The sequence below is a fragment of the Microcaecilia unicolor genome, chromosome 8, assembly GCF_901765095.1.
Source record: "Microcaecilia unicolor chromosome 8, aMicUni1.1, whole genome shotgun sequence".
Classification (NCBI taxonomy): Eukaryota; Metazoa; Chordata; class Amphibia; order Gymnophiona; family Siphonopidae; genus Microcaecilia; species Microcaecilia unicolor.
In genome coordinates, this window is record NC_044038.1 from 13,639,242 (window position 1) to 13,656,869 (window position 17,628).

The following is a 17,628-nucleotide window of genomic DNA, read 5'->3' on the forward strand; positions in this document are numbered from 1 at the left end:
ATGCCAGGTACTCCCCTGCCTTCACTGCCGCTATAACAGAGCGGAGAGTCTCCATGCGAAAGAGCCTCACTTTCAAGGCCCGATTGACCCCTTTGAGGTCGAGGATAGGCCGGACAGAACCTCCTTTCTTTGGTACCACAAAGTAAATGGAGTAACGCCCCTTGCCAAGCTGACTTTCTGGCACCGGAACGACCGCACCCAGGCGGATCAGATTGCCCAAAGTCTGCTGCACTGCCACAGCTTTGACCGGAGACTTGCAGGGAGAGAGTACAAACCCGTCTCTTAAGGGTCGGCAGAACTCTAGCTTGTAGCCGTCTCTGATGACTTCCAGCACCCAAGCGTCTGAAGTTATTGTGGTCCACTCGCCCAGAAACGAGGACAGCCGTCCTCCAATCTGCACTGGGGCGTGGACCAACACCCCGTCATTGGGTACGAGCCCCTGGGGGAGGACCGGAGGGAGCACCTCCGGGACGGCGGTCTCTGCGAAAGGAACGCTGCTTGGGGGAGAAATTTCTCTTGAAGTAAGAGGGGGCAGAGGAACCCGACTTGCCCGGGCGGTACCGACGGGCTTCCTGAAACCGTCCTCTGGAGGAACCGGGACGAGCACTAGCCCGAACCCTGACCTCTGGTAACTTCTTGCCCTTAGACGTGCCGAGATCGGTCACGATTTTGTCCAGCTCGACCCCAAAGAGCAGCTTGCCTTTAAAGGCAATCTAGCCAGGCGGGATTTAGAGGCGTGGTCAGCAGACCAATGTTTCAGCCAAAGCCACCGCCGCGCAGAGACTGTCTGAGCCATGCCTTTAGCTGAGGCTCTCAAGACATCATACAGCAAGTCTGCCAAATAGGCTAGGCCCGATTCCAGGGCCGGCCAATCAGCCCTCAAGGAATGATCCGAGGGGGAAGCCCGCTGCACCATGGTCAGGCACGCCCTGGCCACATAGGAGCCGCAAACTGAGGCCTGCAAACTTAAAGCAGCCGCCTCAAAGGACGACCTTAAGGCCGCCTCCAATCTTCTGTCTTGGGCGTCCTTTAGGGCCGTGCCACCTTCCACCGGCAAAGCCGTTTTCTTAGTCACCGCAGTGATTAAAGAATCCACAGTAGGCCACAGATAGGCCTCACGTTCACTCACAGCCAAAGGATAGAGGCGGGACATAGCCCTAGCCACTTTAAGGCTCGCTTCTGGGACATCCCATTGAGCCGAAATTAAGGTGTGCATGGCATCATGCACGTGGAAGGTTCTAGGCGGGCGCTTAGTCCCCAGCATAATGGCAGAGCCAACAGGGGCTGAGGGAGAGACGTCCTCCGAAGAGGAAATCTTCAAAGTGTCCATGGCCTGTAACAACAGGTTGGGCAAATCCTCTGGGCGAAAAAGCCGCGCCGCAGAGGGGTCATCCGCTCCATCCGAGCGGGGATCCGTCTCCTCCAAGGAATCCGCAAAGGACCGTTGGGAGACCTCAGACACGCTGCCCTCATCTACATCGGAGTAGCCAAATTCCTCCAAGGCCTGGGAATCAACCCGAGGGCGTTTACCTCTGGGAACCTCAACCTCTTTACCAGACGAGGGAGCAGGGGCAGCGTTGTGCATGAGGAAGGCCTGATGCAGCAGCAAAACAAACTCGGGGGAGAAACCCCCCATACTGTGCACTTCCGCCGCCTGGGCAACAGCCCTAGGCGCACTCTCAACCGGCGCTCGCAATAGCGGGGGAGAGACATGCTGCGCATCCAAGATGGCGTCCGGCGCGAAACTCCGCGAAGGAGCCGCGCGGGAAGAACGGCTCTTGATATTAGCCGCTTCTGAGCCGTCGCCCAAATTAAGGGCGTTCATGGCATTAATGTCTCCAACCTCAAGGGCGGCCCAAGAAGGAGCCGTCCGAGCCGCGTGGCCGGCCAAGATGGCGGAGGCGAGGAGCGGGGGATGGGCGTTTATGGCGGGAAAAACCGCCACGCCGGAGGAAGGACCGGGACATTCATCGGTCACGAAACTGTCACCCAACCAGGGCGAATCAGGCTTCAAAACCCCCGCATCCCCTCTAGAAGCGCTCGAGCGACCCGGGGAGCGACCCTTTGCGCCCTCGCCCTCCGACGCCATAGCCACGAGGAGAAGAATCGGGGAACCCCCTGCCCGCAATAAAAAGGTAAAAATTACCTGCTGTCCGCTCCGAGTTGTAACGACCTGGTGTCCCAGTGAGTAGCTGCAATAGACGCTTAAATAAACGTCGAAATAAACGCCTTTAAAGACGTTCAAAATTTTTTTTTTTTTTTTTTTTTTTAAACGGAGCCAGCGGGAGGGGGGAGAAAAGGAGGGACCTGGCACCACCAGGTTTGCACTTGCTCAAAAGAGCCCTCAACCCCAGGCCTCAACAAAACCTAAGGATTAGGCTTGGAGGCCTAGCCAGAGCTGCTGCTGTGTGTGACCACCACCTGCTGAGATAGAGAACATACTGGGGAGTTTCCGGCAGCACATGACCACATAAAGGGAGGCAAAAGTTTGCTCTCTATCTCCACCTGCTGGTAGATGGACACAACCCACCAGTCTATGGATTGATCAGCTTGATGATATGGAACAGTACTTACTAGCCTCTATGATAGCTTGAGATGTTACAGCCAGGCCTATTACAGCAGCAAGCAGGTCCCTGGAGTAGACTAGTGGTGGGTGCAATGCACTGTAAAGAAAAGAGCCCAGGCCCATATCCCACTCTATTACACTTGTGGTGGAAAGTGAGAGCTCTCCAAAACCCACCAAAAAACCTACTGTACATACTTTAGCTCCAGGAAGAGGCTAAAAACCTCTCTTCCCCAAGACAATTTCATAACAATCCATTGAATTCTACCTCCTAATATCATCTATTATCCTTTCCTACAATGTTTTTGTCCTCATGCATTACACCAACGGTCTATAATTGTTCTCATGCCTCACACTAACATTATCGGCTTTTGTCTCATCTAGAATGCAAACCACACTGAACCATGAAAAGGGGATATTAGCAGTACACAACTGATTTGATATAGACGACACCGGAAGCCATAAGGGCTATTATAGTGGTACACACACAGTTGGATACAGTAGGTTTCTGGCGGGTTCACCATACAATATAAGGGGGTAACAGTAAAATGTGTACCTGGGACCTTTTATGTAAAGTCCACTGCAGTGCTCCCTAGGGTACCCCACAGCTCTGCTGGGATGTGTGTGTGGCCAGTTTACTAAGAATGCTGCCCCCCCCCCCCCCCCCCCAAAGACATCCCAATAGAATGTTTTGTGCCTTTTTTCTTTGGACATTTTTCAAAAATAGTCAAACAAGATCAGATGCACTGAGCGCAAAAACATCTAACAAATAGCCATTTTCGAAACAAAGACACAGCATTTTTCAAACCAGAAAGTTTATGTTCACCACTTGATTTTTTGGACATTTTCCACAAAATTACATCTATGCTTCTCCAAACTACTGGAAACCACTTTGTATTCTCATCCAAAATTTTGAAAAGTAAGAAAAAGGACCTACCTCAGTGTGGATCACTGACCCTATAAAACATGGGTCTAACTTTAAAAAAACATCATTAATTTGGACAATCTTTACCAAAAATTAAATCTCAGTGAATTTATCATCTTTAACTTTTTTTTTTTTTTTTTTAAATCACAATTACTTTAATTATATTTTCAAATTTTCCCTATCTTAAGCCGGGGGGGGGGGGGGACTTAATTCAACTTAAGTTTCCAGTGCTGCAGTATGTAGAAGGCAGTCCATAGCCTTACAAAGCAACTTTATCGAACTTTCTTGCAGCACCATTCAGGAAACCTTGTTTCATCAATTCAGGCTGCCTGAGGGGACATCAACCTTCCAAGATTAACTGCTGAATAGTTAATGGCTGATAGTACACACCTTGACTGTCTGTTAACCCTTGATGTGACTGAAGATTGTTCTATCTTTTTGCTCAGCACATGCTGATTTATTGACAATATTTGCCTATACACAAGTCAGACACACAATTGGCTATATCTTGTGACTCCTGATGCAGGCATTTATCACCAAAACAGAGAGCTGTGTTGAATCTGGCAACATTTTCATGTTTATTGCAAACTTTTTTCTGTATGTAATTGAATCAGGACATCTGTTTTTGTATTTTATTGGTTTTAGAAAATGTATCATTGTTTTTTGGTCTGTTAAATAACTACTACGTTATGTATGTTCACCTCTGTAGTTTGTTTGAATTTAATTGGTCTTCCCCTACTCCTTTCCTGGAATCTAGGCCATCCCACCTTAAAAGACAACAGATGAAAGATCTTAGAAATACCCTTCCCACAGTCATCTGCCTTGTGCATAAATCCGCCTCCAGTTCAAGGCCTAATGGCAGCTGTATAGACAGCAGTAGCAACATGAGTTGTAAAGATCTGCAGTGGCCATTAGCATATGTTGTTCTCCCCCCCCCCCCCCCCAAGCATCTGTAAGGGAAAGGGAAAGGACTGGGGGGGGGGGGTGCTGCTTAAAAGCTCGTTTCCACCACTCCTGGCCTTGGATTAGCCCCTATTTTGGTGAGTGTATATACACTGGGCAGCTAAGAGTACAGGAGTGCTTTTAGGGGTGGTCTTCCTCTGGTTGGTGAGGTCTGGTCTCTATACCACCCACATGGCACACAGCTCACTGCCCTCCAGCAAAGTAACTTGCTGGTCACACTAGTCTTTGGGGGGGGGATGTGTATGTTTGGAATGTGTGTGGAATGGTTGACAAGTGTGTATGTCATGTAGAGAAGGTTTTGGATGTGTCTGTTGGGATGAAAATCGTAAATTCAATGGCCAATCTGGGTTCACTTAGCCTAAGATGTTCTGGGCTTGTTCACTTTCCGATATTGGATTCTGTTGGTGTCCTTGTTCTATTAGGCTGATCACTGCTATAAAATTAAAAAAAAAAAAAACCCTGACTGCCCTCCTGCTGACTGCATGGCTACACATGCACAAAGACACAGGATACAAACCAAGACACAGCATCTTTTTTTTTTGGGGGGGGGGGGGGGAGGGGGCAAAGCTCACAAAAAAAAATTGCAAGATCCTCAACAATGCCAAGCAAAAAAAAAAAAAAAAAAACAGTACAGCCAAAAAAAAAACCTCTCACAGATGGTGTCCACAGTGAAGTCTTTATTCAAATGAGTAAAATGGGAGACCCGAGTCGTGTTTCGGCCCTACCAGCCTGCATCAGGGGTCTAGGAATTTGTGAAACAACATATAGTCCCAGAACAGTTGTAATACAACCAAACCTCTGCACACAAATCTCTCAAAATAGGACAATGCTAGGACACAGTCTCTATATCAAATGCTGTCCAGGTTTTCAGCTCAAAATAAAACAGGTGCACTGAAGTTGGAATGACATCCACTTCTAGATGCGACATTTATTTGTTACATTTGTATCCCACATATTTGCAGGCTCAATGTGGCTTACATAATACCGTAAAGGCATTCACCAAGTCCAGTAGGGGATAAGTACAATACATGTTGTAGTGGGATAGGGAAGCTAAGAATCAGTCACGTTGGGTTTAAGGTAAAGGGTTTGTTAATGTCTAATACGATCTTTGATTGTGAAGTGTTGAAGGGTTGAGGCATTTAAGTTGGGTCAGTCGGGTATGCCTTTCCGAATAGGCGAGTCTTTAATAATTTCCTGAATTTTAGGTGATCGTAGGTTGATTTCACCACTTGTGGCAGTGCGTTCCACAGGCGTGTGCTTATGTAAGAGAAGTTGGACGCATGGGTTGTCTTGTATTTTAGTCCTTTGCAATTTGGGTAATGAAGATTCAAGTAAGACCGTGATGATTTGGGACTATTTCTGATTGGCAACAGCTCTCTCCTTAAACTTATTCGATTTCATGATGTCATGTACAGATTCTCCAAATTCAGCTATGGCTCTCATTCCTCTTTGGAATGTTAATTACACAAAGTAGGAGATAAAATGCAATCTGACCCGGCACACAGGTATAAAGCAGTGTTTAGAAATATTTAAAAGGAAACCAGTTTAAATGAGACAACTTCCCATTTTTAAAGGGGCTCCAAGGATGATCTGAGAAACTCTAGTCCTGTGGAGCCTGATGATATCAGTACCATGTAAAATGGTTCAAGCTATACTCAAAAACAAAATTATCAACTACAGAATCAGCTTAATGGGAGTGAAATAAGTAGGGTTCAGCAACGGCAACTCTTGTCTTTCCAAAGTATTAGATTTTTATGCATCACCTAAGGAGCAATTAACCCACGGTTGATTTTGAGACCTATTTTCAAAGATCTTAGTAACCTACGGAACTTTGTAAGTAAGTACTTTGAAAATGAGCACCATAGTATATTTATATTTTAGAAGGCATTTGACAATCCTTTATGAGGCTCCTTAAGAAATTAAAGGCACGGAGGATGTGGGAGATGAGAGAGTGGAAGTTCATTTATTGATCATAATATGCACTGTATGAATTCAGACACTTGAAAAATTTATTGTATTTTGAATATTATGACTACAATTTGTAAATTTACACTGGTGCCAATAAACAAGAGATCAAAAGAAAGAAAGAAAGAAAGAAAGGCACAAGCAAAGCAAGAAATTATCCAGGCCACAGTGGTGATTTGGTGCTGCTGTCCAGATGGCTCTCTGGATGACTTAGGATGGTGGCGCTGGGTGTCACTGCTGTCCTGAAGACTGCAGCGATCAGTGGAATACCTGGATATTCAGAACCAGGACATTCTGGAACACTGTAGAGTTTAAATATTGGCCCAATTTTTATTATTTTATGGAATTCTTTTATGAAATGGATTTGTAAGCTGTGACCTACTCAGATATGTAGTTAATGCAGAATATAAATTTTATAAAAGAGCCATGAAATAGGCGGCCATGCCCTTTTGTTGGCTGCAAAGTAGCCAAAAGACAGGAAACAGGATATGACTAATCAATTATTTAAATGAAACAGGGTCTCTAGTGGAGTGCCTCAAGAGTCTGTACTTGAGACGCATGCTGTTTAATATATTTATAAATTATCTAGAGACAGGAGTGGCAAGTGATCAAAATATGCTAACAGTACAAAAATATTCAGAATCATTAAAATAGCAAAGGATTATGAGGACTTGGAGAAGAAGTAGGTGAAACTAGAAAACTAGGCAACTAAATGGCAGATGAAATTTAATGTGGACAAGGACAAAATGATGCAGATAGGGAAAAACAGTCCCAATAGTCCCAACTACAGGTACAAAATGCCTAGTTCTCAGCAGACACCACCCAAGAAAGATCTTGGAGTCACAGTGAATTTTCAGCCCAGTGAACCGCTGTTGCGAAAAAAAAAAATAGAATTTCAAGGATTATCCAAAAAGGGATGGAGAACTATAAGCAAGAAGAAAAATAAATCACTCCAGAAATAGTACAAGTACTAACAGAGGCCTACCAAAGTTTGGACTTGGTCATGTTTCAGTTTCATCCTAAAATGATGGTGCATTTTTGGCTGAAATCAACCCCCAACAACCAAAAGCACCACCCTACCACTCTAGCCCTGCTGTCATTTAGCTTTTATTTTCAATTGTGGTGACTGGCACTCCAAAAGAACTGCTTATCAGTCAGATTGTATCCAACATGGACAGGAGTGACTGGGGATCGCTCCTGCTCTGACTAGGCCACCGGGGCTTTTAAGGTAGGCCCAGGGAGGGCCTATGGATGATGAGGGCAGCACAGCCCCTTTTGGTCGGGGGGGGGGGGGGGGGGAGAGATGCTAGTTTAGGCTGAAAATTGTGTGATGAATTTTGGCCGGCCTCTACTGATAAACCTCCCAGAAAGAAAAAAACTGAAACGCACAATAAATTTTGGGGGGTAATAGATTTTCTAAGTTTTGTTCAGTAGCATAAATGCAGACATCTCTTATACGGTCTGTGCCCTGAAGAACACAGGTACAAATCAAAGTAGGGTATACACAAAAATTAGCACATATGAGTTATCTTGTTGGGCAGACTGGATGGACCATGCAGGTCTTTTTCTGCCGTCATCTACTATGTTACTATATACATAATCAAATCAGGGAGCCCTACAACCAGTGAACCCTCCAGTCCTCACAACTATGATCATTTTGATCCTGGCAGGCCTGGTGAGTCCAAGGCAAAACTCTAGAGCCCTGGGTGTGGATTTATTATACATTGTGTAAAACGAGATGCTTTTGGTGGTCTTCTAAAAGGCAGCGCTGTGAACTGTTACCTGATCTTTTCTGGGAAATAGATCTACTTTTAGGGATCTGTTGGTACAGACAACCCAGCTTAGACACCACAGGAGACAGGATGCTGGGCTTGATGATAAATACACAAATGTTATAACTGACAAAAACTGAACAGTGTCCTTTAGCAAACAAGTAGGAATTTTTTTTTCACCAAACAAAAAGTCTGCTAAATTAAGCAGGGGACTACATGGAGTAAACAAACCAGCAAATGTAAAGCACTTATGGGAGTTCAGCTTAATGATTATAATTACATAAGCTAAGAGTAAGAGGTGGTGACTGTTTACAGCAATAAATACAATACCTCCGGGATAGAAAGTGAAAGAATGCACTGCTATTCAGGGAGCTATCTACAATGAGATTAATTAAAGCAGCACTGTAAAGAAAGACAGAAAAGGACAAACAGCACTCTATAAATGAAACAGCTATAAAGAGATAAGAGATCACTGTTAGGTACTGCAGTCATAGGTATTAATTCAGAACATCTGGTGAAACCTCTCTTAATAGACAAAACTAATAATGTGACTAGACATCCTTACACTTTTCATGAAGAAAAACAACAAATAAAAAGACTATGTTAAATTTGAAGCTTCTGAGCATAAGTATCAATGCTTAAGGTCAGCTACCAAACATAATGTAATGCCCTTAAAACTAAATCTATGTCCAAAACATGTGGGTATTTTTTTTTTTGTGTGTATTCACTTTTCAAGTTAAGATTTACTGAACCTTAATGGTGGTTATCAGCATATTAGTCCACTATGTGGACAGTCTAATAAGTTTCACAACTCTCACCATGTGCTCCAGCGTTTCCTGCTGGGTTGTACATTTTATTGTGTCATACTCTGTTTGTGGTTACAGTATGACCAGAACTCCATTCTTTTAGATTCTAAGTATAAATCTCTCTGTTTTCTACTAAACAGGAAGCACGGTCTCCTTGAAAGGTGAATGAAAATGGCAGTGTAAACATTCTCTACCTGTCTCTTTAAAAAATGTGTACCTAATGAAAAGGGCAACAGTGAGTGGGGTTAATATATAACTCAACAGTTAAGAAAATGCACTCCATAGCTGCTTTTAAATATGGCATTCTGTTCTGAAATACAGACTACTATGAAAGTCTCCTCAGACACAAAATAAAGACCTGCAATGGAAATACATCACCTTGAGCGAAGTAGATTCAATAAGATTTAGAAAACAAAACTTGCAAGTTAAATTAATTTTGCTGAACTACCAGTTGAAAGATAATTACTACTATCCAACCAAAACTCAGCATCATTTACTAACACTGGCAGTTTGTATTTGCTGGCTCATGTGCAAAAATTCATTCAACCACCAAGGAGGGGTTTGCTAACTGCAGACATGCCAGACACACAGGCAGTTTTAACTGAAGAATTAAGACTAGACAAAACACTAAATAGACTGCTCAGTCATGACATGTACTTAAGCCAACAAAACAGTTATGTATACAACTTTTGCCTCACCTAATTCATTTGACACTACATTGTGTTTCCCTATTTAAACCAGGACGCCAGCTGCTTGGGCTCCAATTAAAGACACAGCAGTATTTATTTCGAGAAATATTTTTATCCAAATAAGGTCGTATGCAAGGGAGGGGGGTAACCTCCAAAGAGGACCGAAACGTAGGGCGCAGGACACTCTTGATTGTCCACTAGAGGTGTTTACCATTTCACTTGGTAATGAAGGAGATCCCTCTTCGGCCCATTCATCGAGGAAGGGGGGGAGGGGGCTCCTGTGTTTACCAACTTTAACTCTTCTTCCGCTTTCCATAAGACATTCCCTCCCCAACACGTTTCCGGTCTCCCTGCTAAACGTGCTGTTAAAAGAGGAAACAGGATCGGGCTTCTAGTGAAATGTTGCCCGATTTTCCCCCATATAGTACCCAAGATCCTTATGTTATACTAAATGTATATTCTCCTATACATTTCCATCATTCATGATGTATTGTAAGCCACATTGAGCCTGCAAAGAGGTGGGATACAAATAAATAAGTAAATATATATATATATATATATATATATATATATATATATATATATATAAAAGAGGCTGCCCCCCCCCCCCCCCAAAGTTCAGTTAGGTGCATGATCATTAATCCAGCCCCCACAGCAGCTCCAATGATGCCCGCCCTGCCCTCTTCTATTTTTTTTTTGGAAACTAATATTAAAAAAAGTCTATTTTTATAAGTAATTTATCTTGATGGCCCACGCGGGTCTTTATGTGCCGTCATCTACTATGTTACTATGTAGGAGGGTGCCCCCCCCCCCCAAAGTTGTTAGCCCCTACAGCAGCTCCAATGATGCCCGCCCTGCCCTTATTTTTTTTTAAATATGAAAAAAACCCTATTTTTATTTTATCTTGATGGCCCATACGGGTCTTTATGTGCCGTCATCTACTATGTTACTATGTAGGAGGTGCCCCCCCCCCAAAGTAGCTCCAATGATGTCCGCCCTGCCCTCATTTTTTTTTTTAACTAATATGAAAAAAACCCTATTTTTATTTTATCTTGATGGCCCATACGGGTCTTTATTTGCCGTCATCTACTATGTTACTATATAGGAGGGTGCCCCCCCCCCCAAAGTTCAGTTCGCCCCCACAGCAGCTCCAATAATGCCCGCCCTGCCCTCTTCTATTTTTTTTTTTTTAACTAATATGAAAAAAAGTCTATTTTCATTTTATCTTGATGGCCCATACGGGTCTTTATGTGCCGTCATCTACTATGTTACTATGTTACTATGTAGGAGGTGCCCCCCCCCCCCCAAAGTAGCTCCAATGATGCCCGCCCTGCCCTCATTTTTTTTTAACTAATATGAAAAAAACCCTATTTTTATTTTATCTTGATGGCCCATACGGGTCTTTATTTGCCGTCATCTACTATGTTACTATGTAGAAGGGACTATGTAGGAGGGTGCCCCCCCCCCACCAAAGTTGTTAGCCCCCACAGCAGCTTCAATGATGCCCGCCCTGCCCTCATTTTTTTTTTTAACTAATATGAAAAAAACCCTATTTTTATTTTATCTTGATGGCCCATACGGGTCTTTATGTGCCGTCATCTACTATGTTACTATGTATACAGTGCAGACGGAGAGAGAGAGAGGGGGGGGGGGGGTTGTAGGAACGTTCAAAGTCCCCTGTGTGTCCCTCCCTCCCTCCCTTCCCACTTACTGCCTAGGCAGCTGCAGGGGCGGCGCGCCCCTCCTCTGGAAGGCCCCGTCCACGAAGACGCCGTTCTTGCCCAGGCAGCGCAGGTAGAAGTGCGGCTCGTGGAAGCTGAGCTGCAGGTGGCGGCGCGAGATGAAGCTGGAGTGGCCCATGTTGACGTCCACCGAGCCCTGGCTGGAGTTGCGGCCTACGGTCACCGCCGGCTGCCGCATGAGGAACTCGAAGTCGCGGCCCTCCAGGCGGGCCAGGGCGGGCGCCTCGTGGCCGGCGGCGGGCAGCGACGAGAAGGGCGGGTAGGCGGCGACGACCGCCGCGCGCACCGGGCTGCAGGGCGCGGAGCGCAGGGCGAGGAGAGCCCGGGCCCCGGTGTCGTCGCCCACTTCGGCCATGTCGCGGGGGAGGAGGAGGAGGAGGCGGCGGTGGCAGCTACGGACGAGATAAAAAAAAAAAACAACAACGAGGTGGCGGTTCCGCTGAGAGGAGGAGGAGGAGGCGGACCGGGGGCAGCGGCCGAACGAGCAGGCGGCGAGCGGGACGTTCACACACAGTCAGTCAGTGAGGAGCGGGGGGCGGAGCCCCGGGGGTGATGATGTCAGACGCACACGGCCCTGGAGCCTGCATTGTGGCACGCGCTGTACAATTAGCATAACTGACTACTTTAGCTCGGAAATTGGGCCCTAATCGGGGGGGGGGCTGTGGTGGTTGGTTACCTCAGTGTTGCCAACGGGCTTCAGGGCGAGCTGAGCCGATTTACCCCACTGCATACGATGGGGATCTCTTTAGGGATAGCAGAAGCTAGAGAAATGGGACCTACAAGCTCCTACATGGACTAATGGTTAGTACCTGACAACTAGGTGGTCTGGGTGGGTTCAATTCCCACCACCGCAGTGGCGTAGCAAAGGGTGGGGCGTCCGCCCGCCCCGGGTGTCAGCTCAAGAGGGGTGCTCCCTGCCGCCCCCCCCCTGGGTGCAGCACGATGACACCCCCCTCTCGGCGCATCAACACCCCCAGACCCAGTGCCTACCCTCAGCTCCGTCCAACCAGCTCCCGCACCCAACTTTTAAAGAAATCTCAGAAGCCGAGGCGAGGAGCAGCGCCTCGCGCCTGCATGTAAAAGAAGTGTGGATCGTCTCATCGGGCCTTCCCTCACTCTGTCTGTCCCGCCTTCCGCAGATGCAACTTCCTATTTCCGCAAGGGCGGGACAGACAGAGTGAGGGAAGGCCCGATGAGACGATCCACACTTCTTTTACATACAGGCGCGAGGCGCCTCGCCTCGCCACGGCTTCTGAGATTTCTTTAAAGGTAGGGTGCGGGAGCTGGTTGGACGGAGTTGAGGAGGGTAGGCACTGGGTCGGGGGGGGGGGGGATATCATCGTGCTGCACCCAGGGGGGGTGCAATGGCGAACCTGCCCCGGGTGGCAGCCCCCCTTGCTACGCCACTGCACCATCGTTCCTTGTGACCCTGGGTGACTCACCTTAACCCTCCATTGCCCCAAGTACAAAATCTAATATAATAATTCGCACTGCCAACGTTCTGAAGCTGACTCCGTGGCAGTGAAGCCGTGTAGGGTTCGTAATCGCACTCCCGATCACTGCCCCGCCCTCGAGGGAACTCTGTATAGTTGCCAGGGAAAGAAACGCGACGTCAGAAGGAGAAGGGACCAACCACAGGCAATCACTCTCAGTGCCCCGCTCTCCGAGGGCAGGGAAGGCTGCATGGTAACACGACGTCAGAAGGAGAAGGGACCAACCACAGGCAATCCCAATCGCTCTCAGTGCCCTGCCCTCGGAGGGAAGGGAAAGCTGCATAGTAAGTAACGCCACGACCAGAGAACAGAGGACCAGGGTGGCGGGAAGCACACAAACCACCTGACAGGACTCTCCCTTTCAAGAAAGTTGAACTCCGGAAGGGGAGAAATACGCTCCACGAAAAACACACTGAACTCCAAGGTACTGCCATCAAAGGAGGAGGCAAGTGGACAGAACGGAAGGGGAGAACAATGTTTAATCACTCTCTCTGACAGACACCCCCCCCCCCCCCCAATTAGATTTGTCTCTCAACACACACAGACACTGTGAGGCATATTTTCAAAGCACTTAGCCTCCCAAAGTTCCATAGAAACCTATGGAACTTAGCCTCCCAAAGTGCTTTGAAAATATGCCTCTGTGTATCTCTGTCTTACACTCTCTGTCTCACATATAGTACAACCCCCTCCCCATTGGACAGACAGAAACAAAAGAATACAAATACATAAAACAATATAGATCTCATTCTGCAGCATGATAGTACTCATAATACACCAGTGAAAATTATTGATTACCATCAGAGAACATTTCTCCTAACACTTCCCTTAAAAACATGAATGGCAGAAGGTGATTACCTTGCTAGCGCCCGTTTCATTTCAATGAGAAATGGGCTTTTCCATATCATCAAGCTGATCAATCCATAGACTGGTGGGTTGTGTCCATCTACCAGCAGGTGGAGATAGAGAGCAAACTTTTGCCTCCCTATATGTGGTCATGTGCTGCCGGAAACTCCTCAGTATGTTCTCTATCTCAGCAGGTGGTGGTCACACACAGCAGCAGCTCTGGCTAGGCCTCCAAGCCTAATCCTTAGGTTTTGTTGAGGCCTGGGGTTGAGGGCTCTTTTGAGCAAGTGCAAACCTGGTGGTGCCAGGTCCCTCCTTTTCTCCCCCCTCCCGCTGGCTCCGTTTAAATAAAAAAAAAAATATATATATATTTTTAAACGTCTTTAAAGGCGTTTAATTCGACGTTTCTTTAAACGTTCATTGCAGCTACTCACTGGGACACCAGTTCGTTACAGCTCGGAGCGGCAAGCAGGTAATTTTACCTTTTTATAGCGGGCAGGGGGTTCCCCGATTCTTCTCCTCGTGGCAATGGCGTCGGAGGGCGAGGGCGCAAAGGGTCGCTCCCCGGATCGCTGGAGCGCTTCTAGAGGGGATGCGGGGGTTTTACAACCTGACTCGCCCTTGATGGGTGATAGTTTATTGACCGATGAATGTCCCGGTCGTTCCTCCGGCGTGGCGGTTTTTTCCCGCCATAAACGCCCATCCCCCGCTCCTCGCCTCCGCCATCTTGGCCGGCCACGCGGCTCGGACGGCTTCTTCGGGGCCGCCCTTGAGGTTGGAGACATTAATGCCATGAACGCCCTTAATTTGGGTGACGGCACAAAAGCGGCTAAAGTTAAGCGCCGTTCTTCCCGCGCGGCTCCTTCACGGAGTTTCGCGCCGGACGCCATTTTGGATGCGCAGCATGTCTCTCCCCCGCTATTGCGAGCGCCGGTTGAGAGTGCGTCTAGGGCTGTTGCCCAGGCTGCGGAAGTGCACAGTCTGGGGGGTTTCTCCCCCGAGTTTGTTTTGCTGCTGCATCAGGCTTTCCTCATGCAAAACGCTGCCCCTGCTCCCTCTTCTGATAAAGAGGTTGAGGTTCCCAGAGGTAAACGCCCTCGGGTTGATTTCCAGGCCTTGGAGGACTTTTGTCTCCTCCGATGTAGATGAGGGCAGCGTGTCTGAGGTCTCCCAACGATCCTTTGCGGATTCCTTGGAGGAGATAGATCCCCGCTCGGCTGGAGCGGATGACTCCTCTGCAGCGCGGCTTTTTAGCCCAGAGGATTTGCCCAACCTGTTGTTACAGGCCATGGACACTTTGAAGATTTCCTCTCCGGAGGACGTCTCTTCCTCAGCCCCTGTTGGCTCTGCCATTATGCTGGGGACGAAGCGCCCGCCTAGAACCTTCCACGTGCATGATGCCATGCACACCTTAATTGCGGCTCAATGGGATGTCCCGGAAACGAGCCTTAAAGTGGCTAGGGCTATGTCCCGCCTCTATCCTTTGGCTGTGAGTGAACGTGAGGCCTATCTGTGGCCTACCGTGGATTCTTTAATCACTGCGGTGACTAAGAAAACGGCGTTGCCGGTGGAAGGTGGCACGGCCCTAAAGGACGCCCAAGACAGAAGATTGGAGGCGGCCTTAAGGTCGTCCTTTGAGGCAGCTGCTTTAAGTTTGCAGGCCTCAGTTTGCGGCTCCTATGTGGCCAGGGCGTGCCGGACTATGGTGCAGCGGGCTTCCCCCTCGGATCATTCCTTGAGGGCTGATTGGCCGGCCCTGGAATCGGGCTTAGCCTATTTGGCAGACTTGCTGTATGATGTCTTGAGAGCCTCAGCTAAGGGCATGGCTCAGACAGTCTCTGCGCGGCGGTGGCTTTGGCTGAAACATTGGTCTGCTGACCACGCCTCTAAATCCCGCCTGGCTAGATTGCCTTTTAAAGGCAAGCTGCTCTTTGGGGTCGAGCTGGACAAAATCGTGACCGATCTCGGCACGTCTAAGGGCAAGAAATTACCAGAGGTCAGGGCTCGGGTTAGTACTCGTCCCGATACCTCCAGAGGACGGTTGCAGGAAGCCCATCGGTACCGCCCGGGCAAGTCGGGTTCCTCTGCCCCCTCTTCCTTCAAGAGGAATTTCTCCCCCAAGCAGCATTCCTTTCGCAGAGACCGCCGTCCCGGAGGTGCTCCCTCCGGTCCTCCCCCAGGGTCTCGTACCCAATGATGGGGCCTTGGTCCACGCCCCAGTGCAGATTGGAGGACGGCTGTCCTCGTTTCTGGGCGAGTGGACCACTATAACTTCAGACGCGTGGGTGCTGGAAGTCATCAGAGACGGCTACAAGCTAGAGTTCTGCCAACCCTTAAGAGACGGGTTTGTACTCTCTCCCTGCAAGTCTCCGGTCAAGCTGTGGTACTGCAGCAGACCTTGGACAACCTGATCCGCCGGGGTGCGGTCGTTCCGGTGCCAAAAAAATCAGATTGGCAAGGGACGTTACTCCATTTCCTTTGTGGTTCCAAAGAAAGGAGGTTCTGTCCGGCCTATCCTCGACCTCAAAGGGGTCAATCGGGCCTGGAAGTGAGGCACTTTCGCATGGAGACTCTCCGCTCTGTTATAGCGGCAGTGAAGGCAGGAGAGTTCTTGGCTTCCTTGGACATCAAGGAAGCGTACCTGCATATTCCATTCTGGCCTCCTCTCCAACGCTTTCTGCGTTTTACAGTCCTGAGACGACACTTCCAGTTCAGAGCCCTCCCTTTCGGGTTGGCTACTGCTCCGCGGACCTTTTCCAAAGTAATGGGGGTCATAGCGGCCTTCCTGCTAAAGGAAGGAGTACAAGTCCATCCTTATCTGGACGACTGGTTGATCCGAGCCCCCTCTTATGCAGAGTGCGGCAAAGCTATGGACCGGGTAATTGCTCTTTTGAGCTCCCTGGGATGGATCATCAACTGGAAGAAGAGCCAGCTGCGCCCGACTCAGTCCCTGGTGTATCTGGAAGTTCGATTCGACACCCAAGTGGGCAGAGTGTTCCTGCCAGACAATCGGATTGTCAAGCTTCAGGCTCAGGTGGACTAGTTCCTAGTAGCCTCTCCTATTCGGGCTTGGGACTACGTGCAGCTGTTGGGCTCTATGACGGCCACGATGGAAGTAGTGCCCTGGGCCAGGGCTCATATGAGACCACTACAGCTATCTCTGCTGCTGCGCTGGACTCCGATGTCGGAGGATTATGCTGTGCGCCTTCCCGTGGACCCAGCAGTGCGCAAGGCGCTGAGCTGGTGGACGCAGACAGACAAGTTGTCTGCAGGATTGCCTCTGGTGACCCCGGAGTGGATTGTCGTCACGACAGACGCCTCTTTGATGGGCTGGGGAGCCCACTGCTTGGGAAGGACAGCGCAGGGGCTCTAGTCTCCTGCAGAGGCAAGTGGTCTATCAACCTCCTGGAACTCAGAGCCATTCGGTTGGTGTTATTGGAGTTCATCCCGGTACTGGTGTTGAAGCCTGTACGGGTCCTGTCGGACAATGCCACGGCTGTGGCCTATATCAACCGCCAGGGAGGTACCAAGAGCGCCCCTCTAGCCAAGGAGGCTATGAGTCTTTGCCAGTGGGCGGAAGCGAACCTGGAGCAGCTTTCAGCGGCCCACATTGCCGGAGTCATGAATGTCAAGGCGGACTTTCTCAGTCGCCATACCTTGGAGCCCGGAGAGTGGCAACTATCTGCTCAGGCGTTCTTGGACATCACGAAGCGCTGGGGCCAGCCGAGCCTAGATCTGATGGCGTCATCGGCCAATGGCCAAGTGCCGCGCTTTTTCAGCAGAGGACGGGACCCTCGATCCCTGGGAGTAGATGCTCTTCTCCAACAGTGGCCGACACAAGAGCTCCTCTATGTGTTCCCGCCCTGG

General features: G+C 48.6%; 1 protein-coding gene across 2 annotated transcripts in view; it reads right to left on the reverse strand.

Moving 5' to 3' along the window:
* The window catches only part of FOXK1 (forkhead box K1), a 134,506-nt gene extending 122,555 nt beyond the window's left edge, over positions 1-11,951 (reverse strand). For both annotated transcript variants that reach the window (XM_030211456.1, XM_030211455.1), the window contains exon 1: positions 11,395-11,951. In XM_030211456.1, coding sequence (XP_030067316.1) covers positions 11,395-11,780 — 386 coding nt within the window. In that variant the 5' untranslated portion in view covers positions 11,781-11,951. The remainder of the gene's footprint in view (positions 1-11,394) is intronic.
* Positions 11,952-17,628: the final 5,677 nt, after the last annotated feature.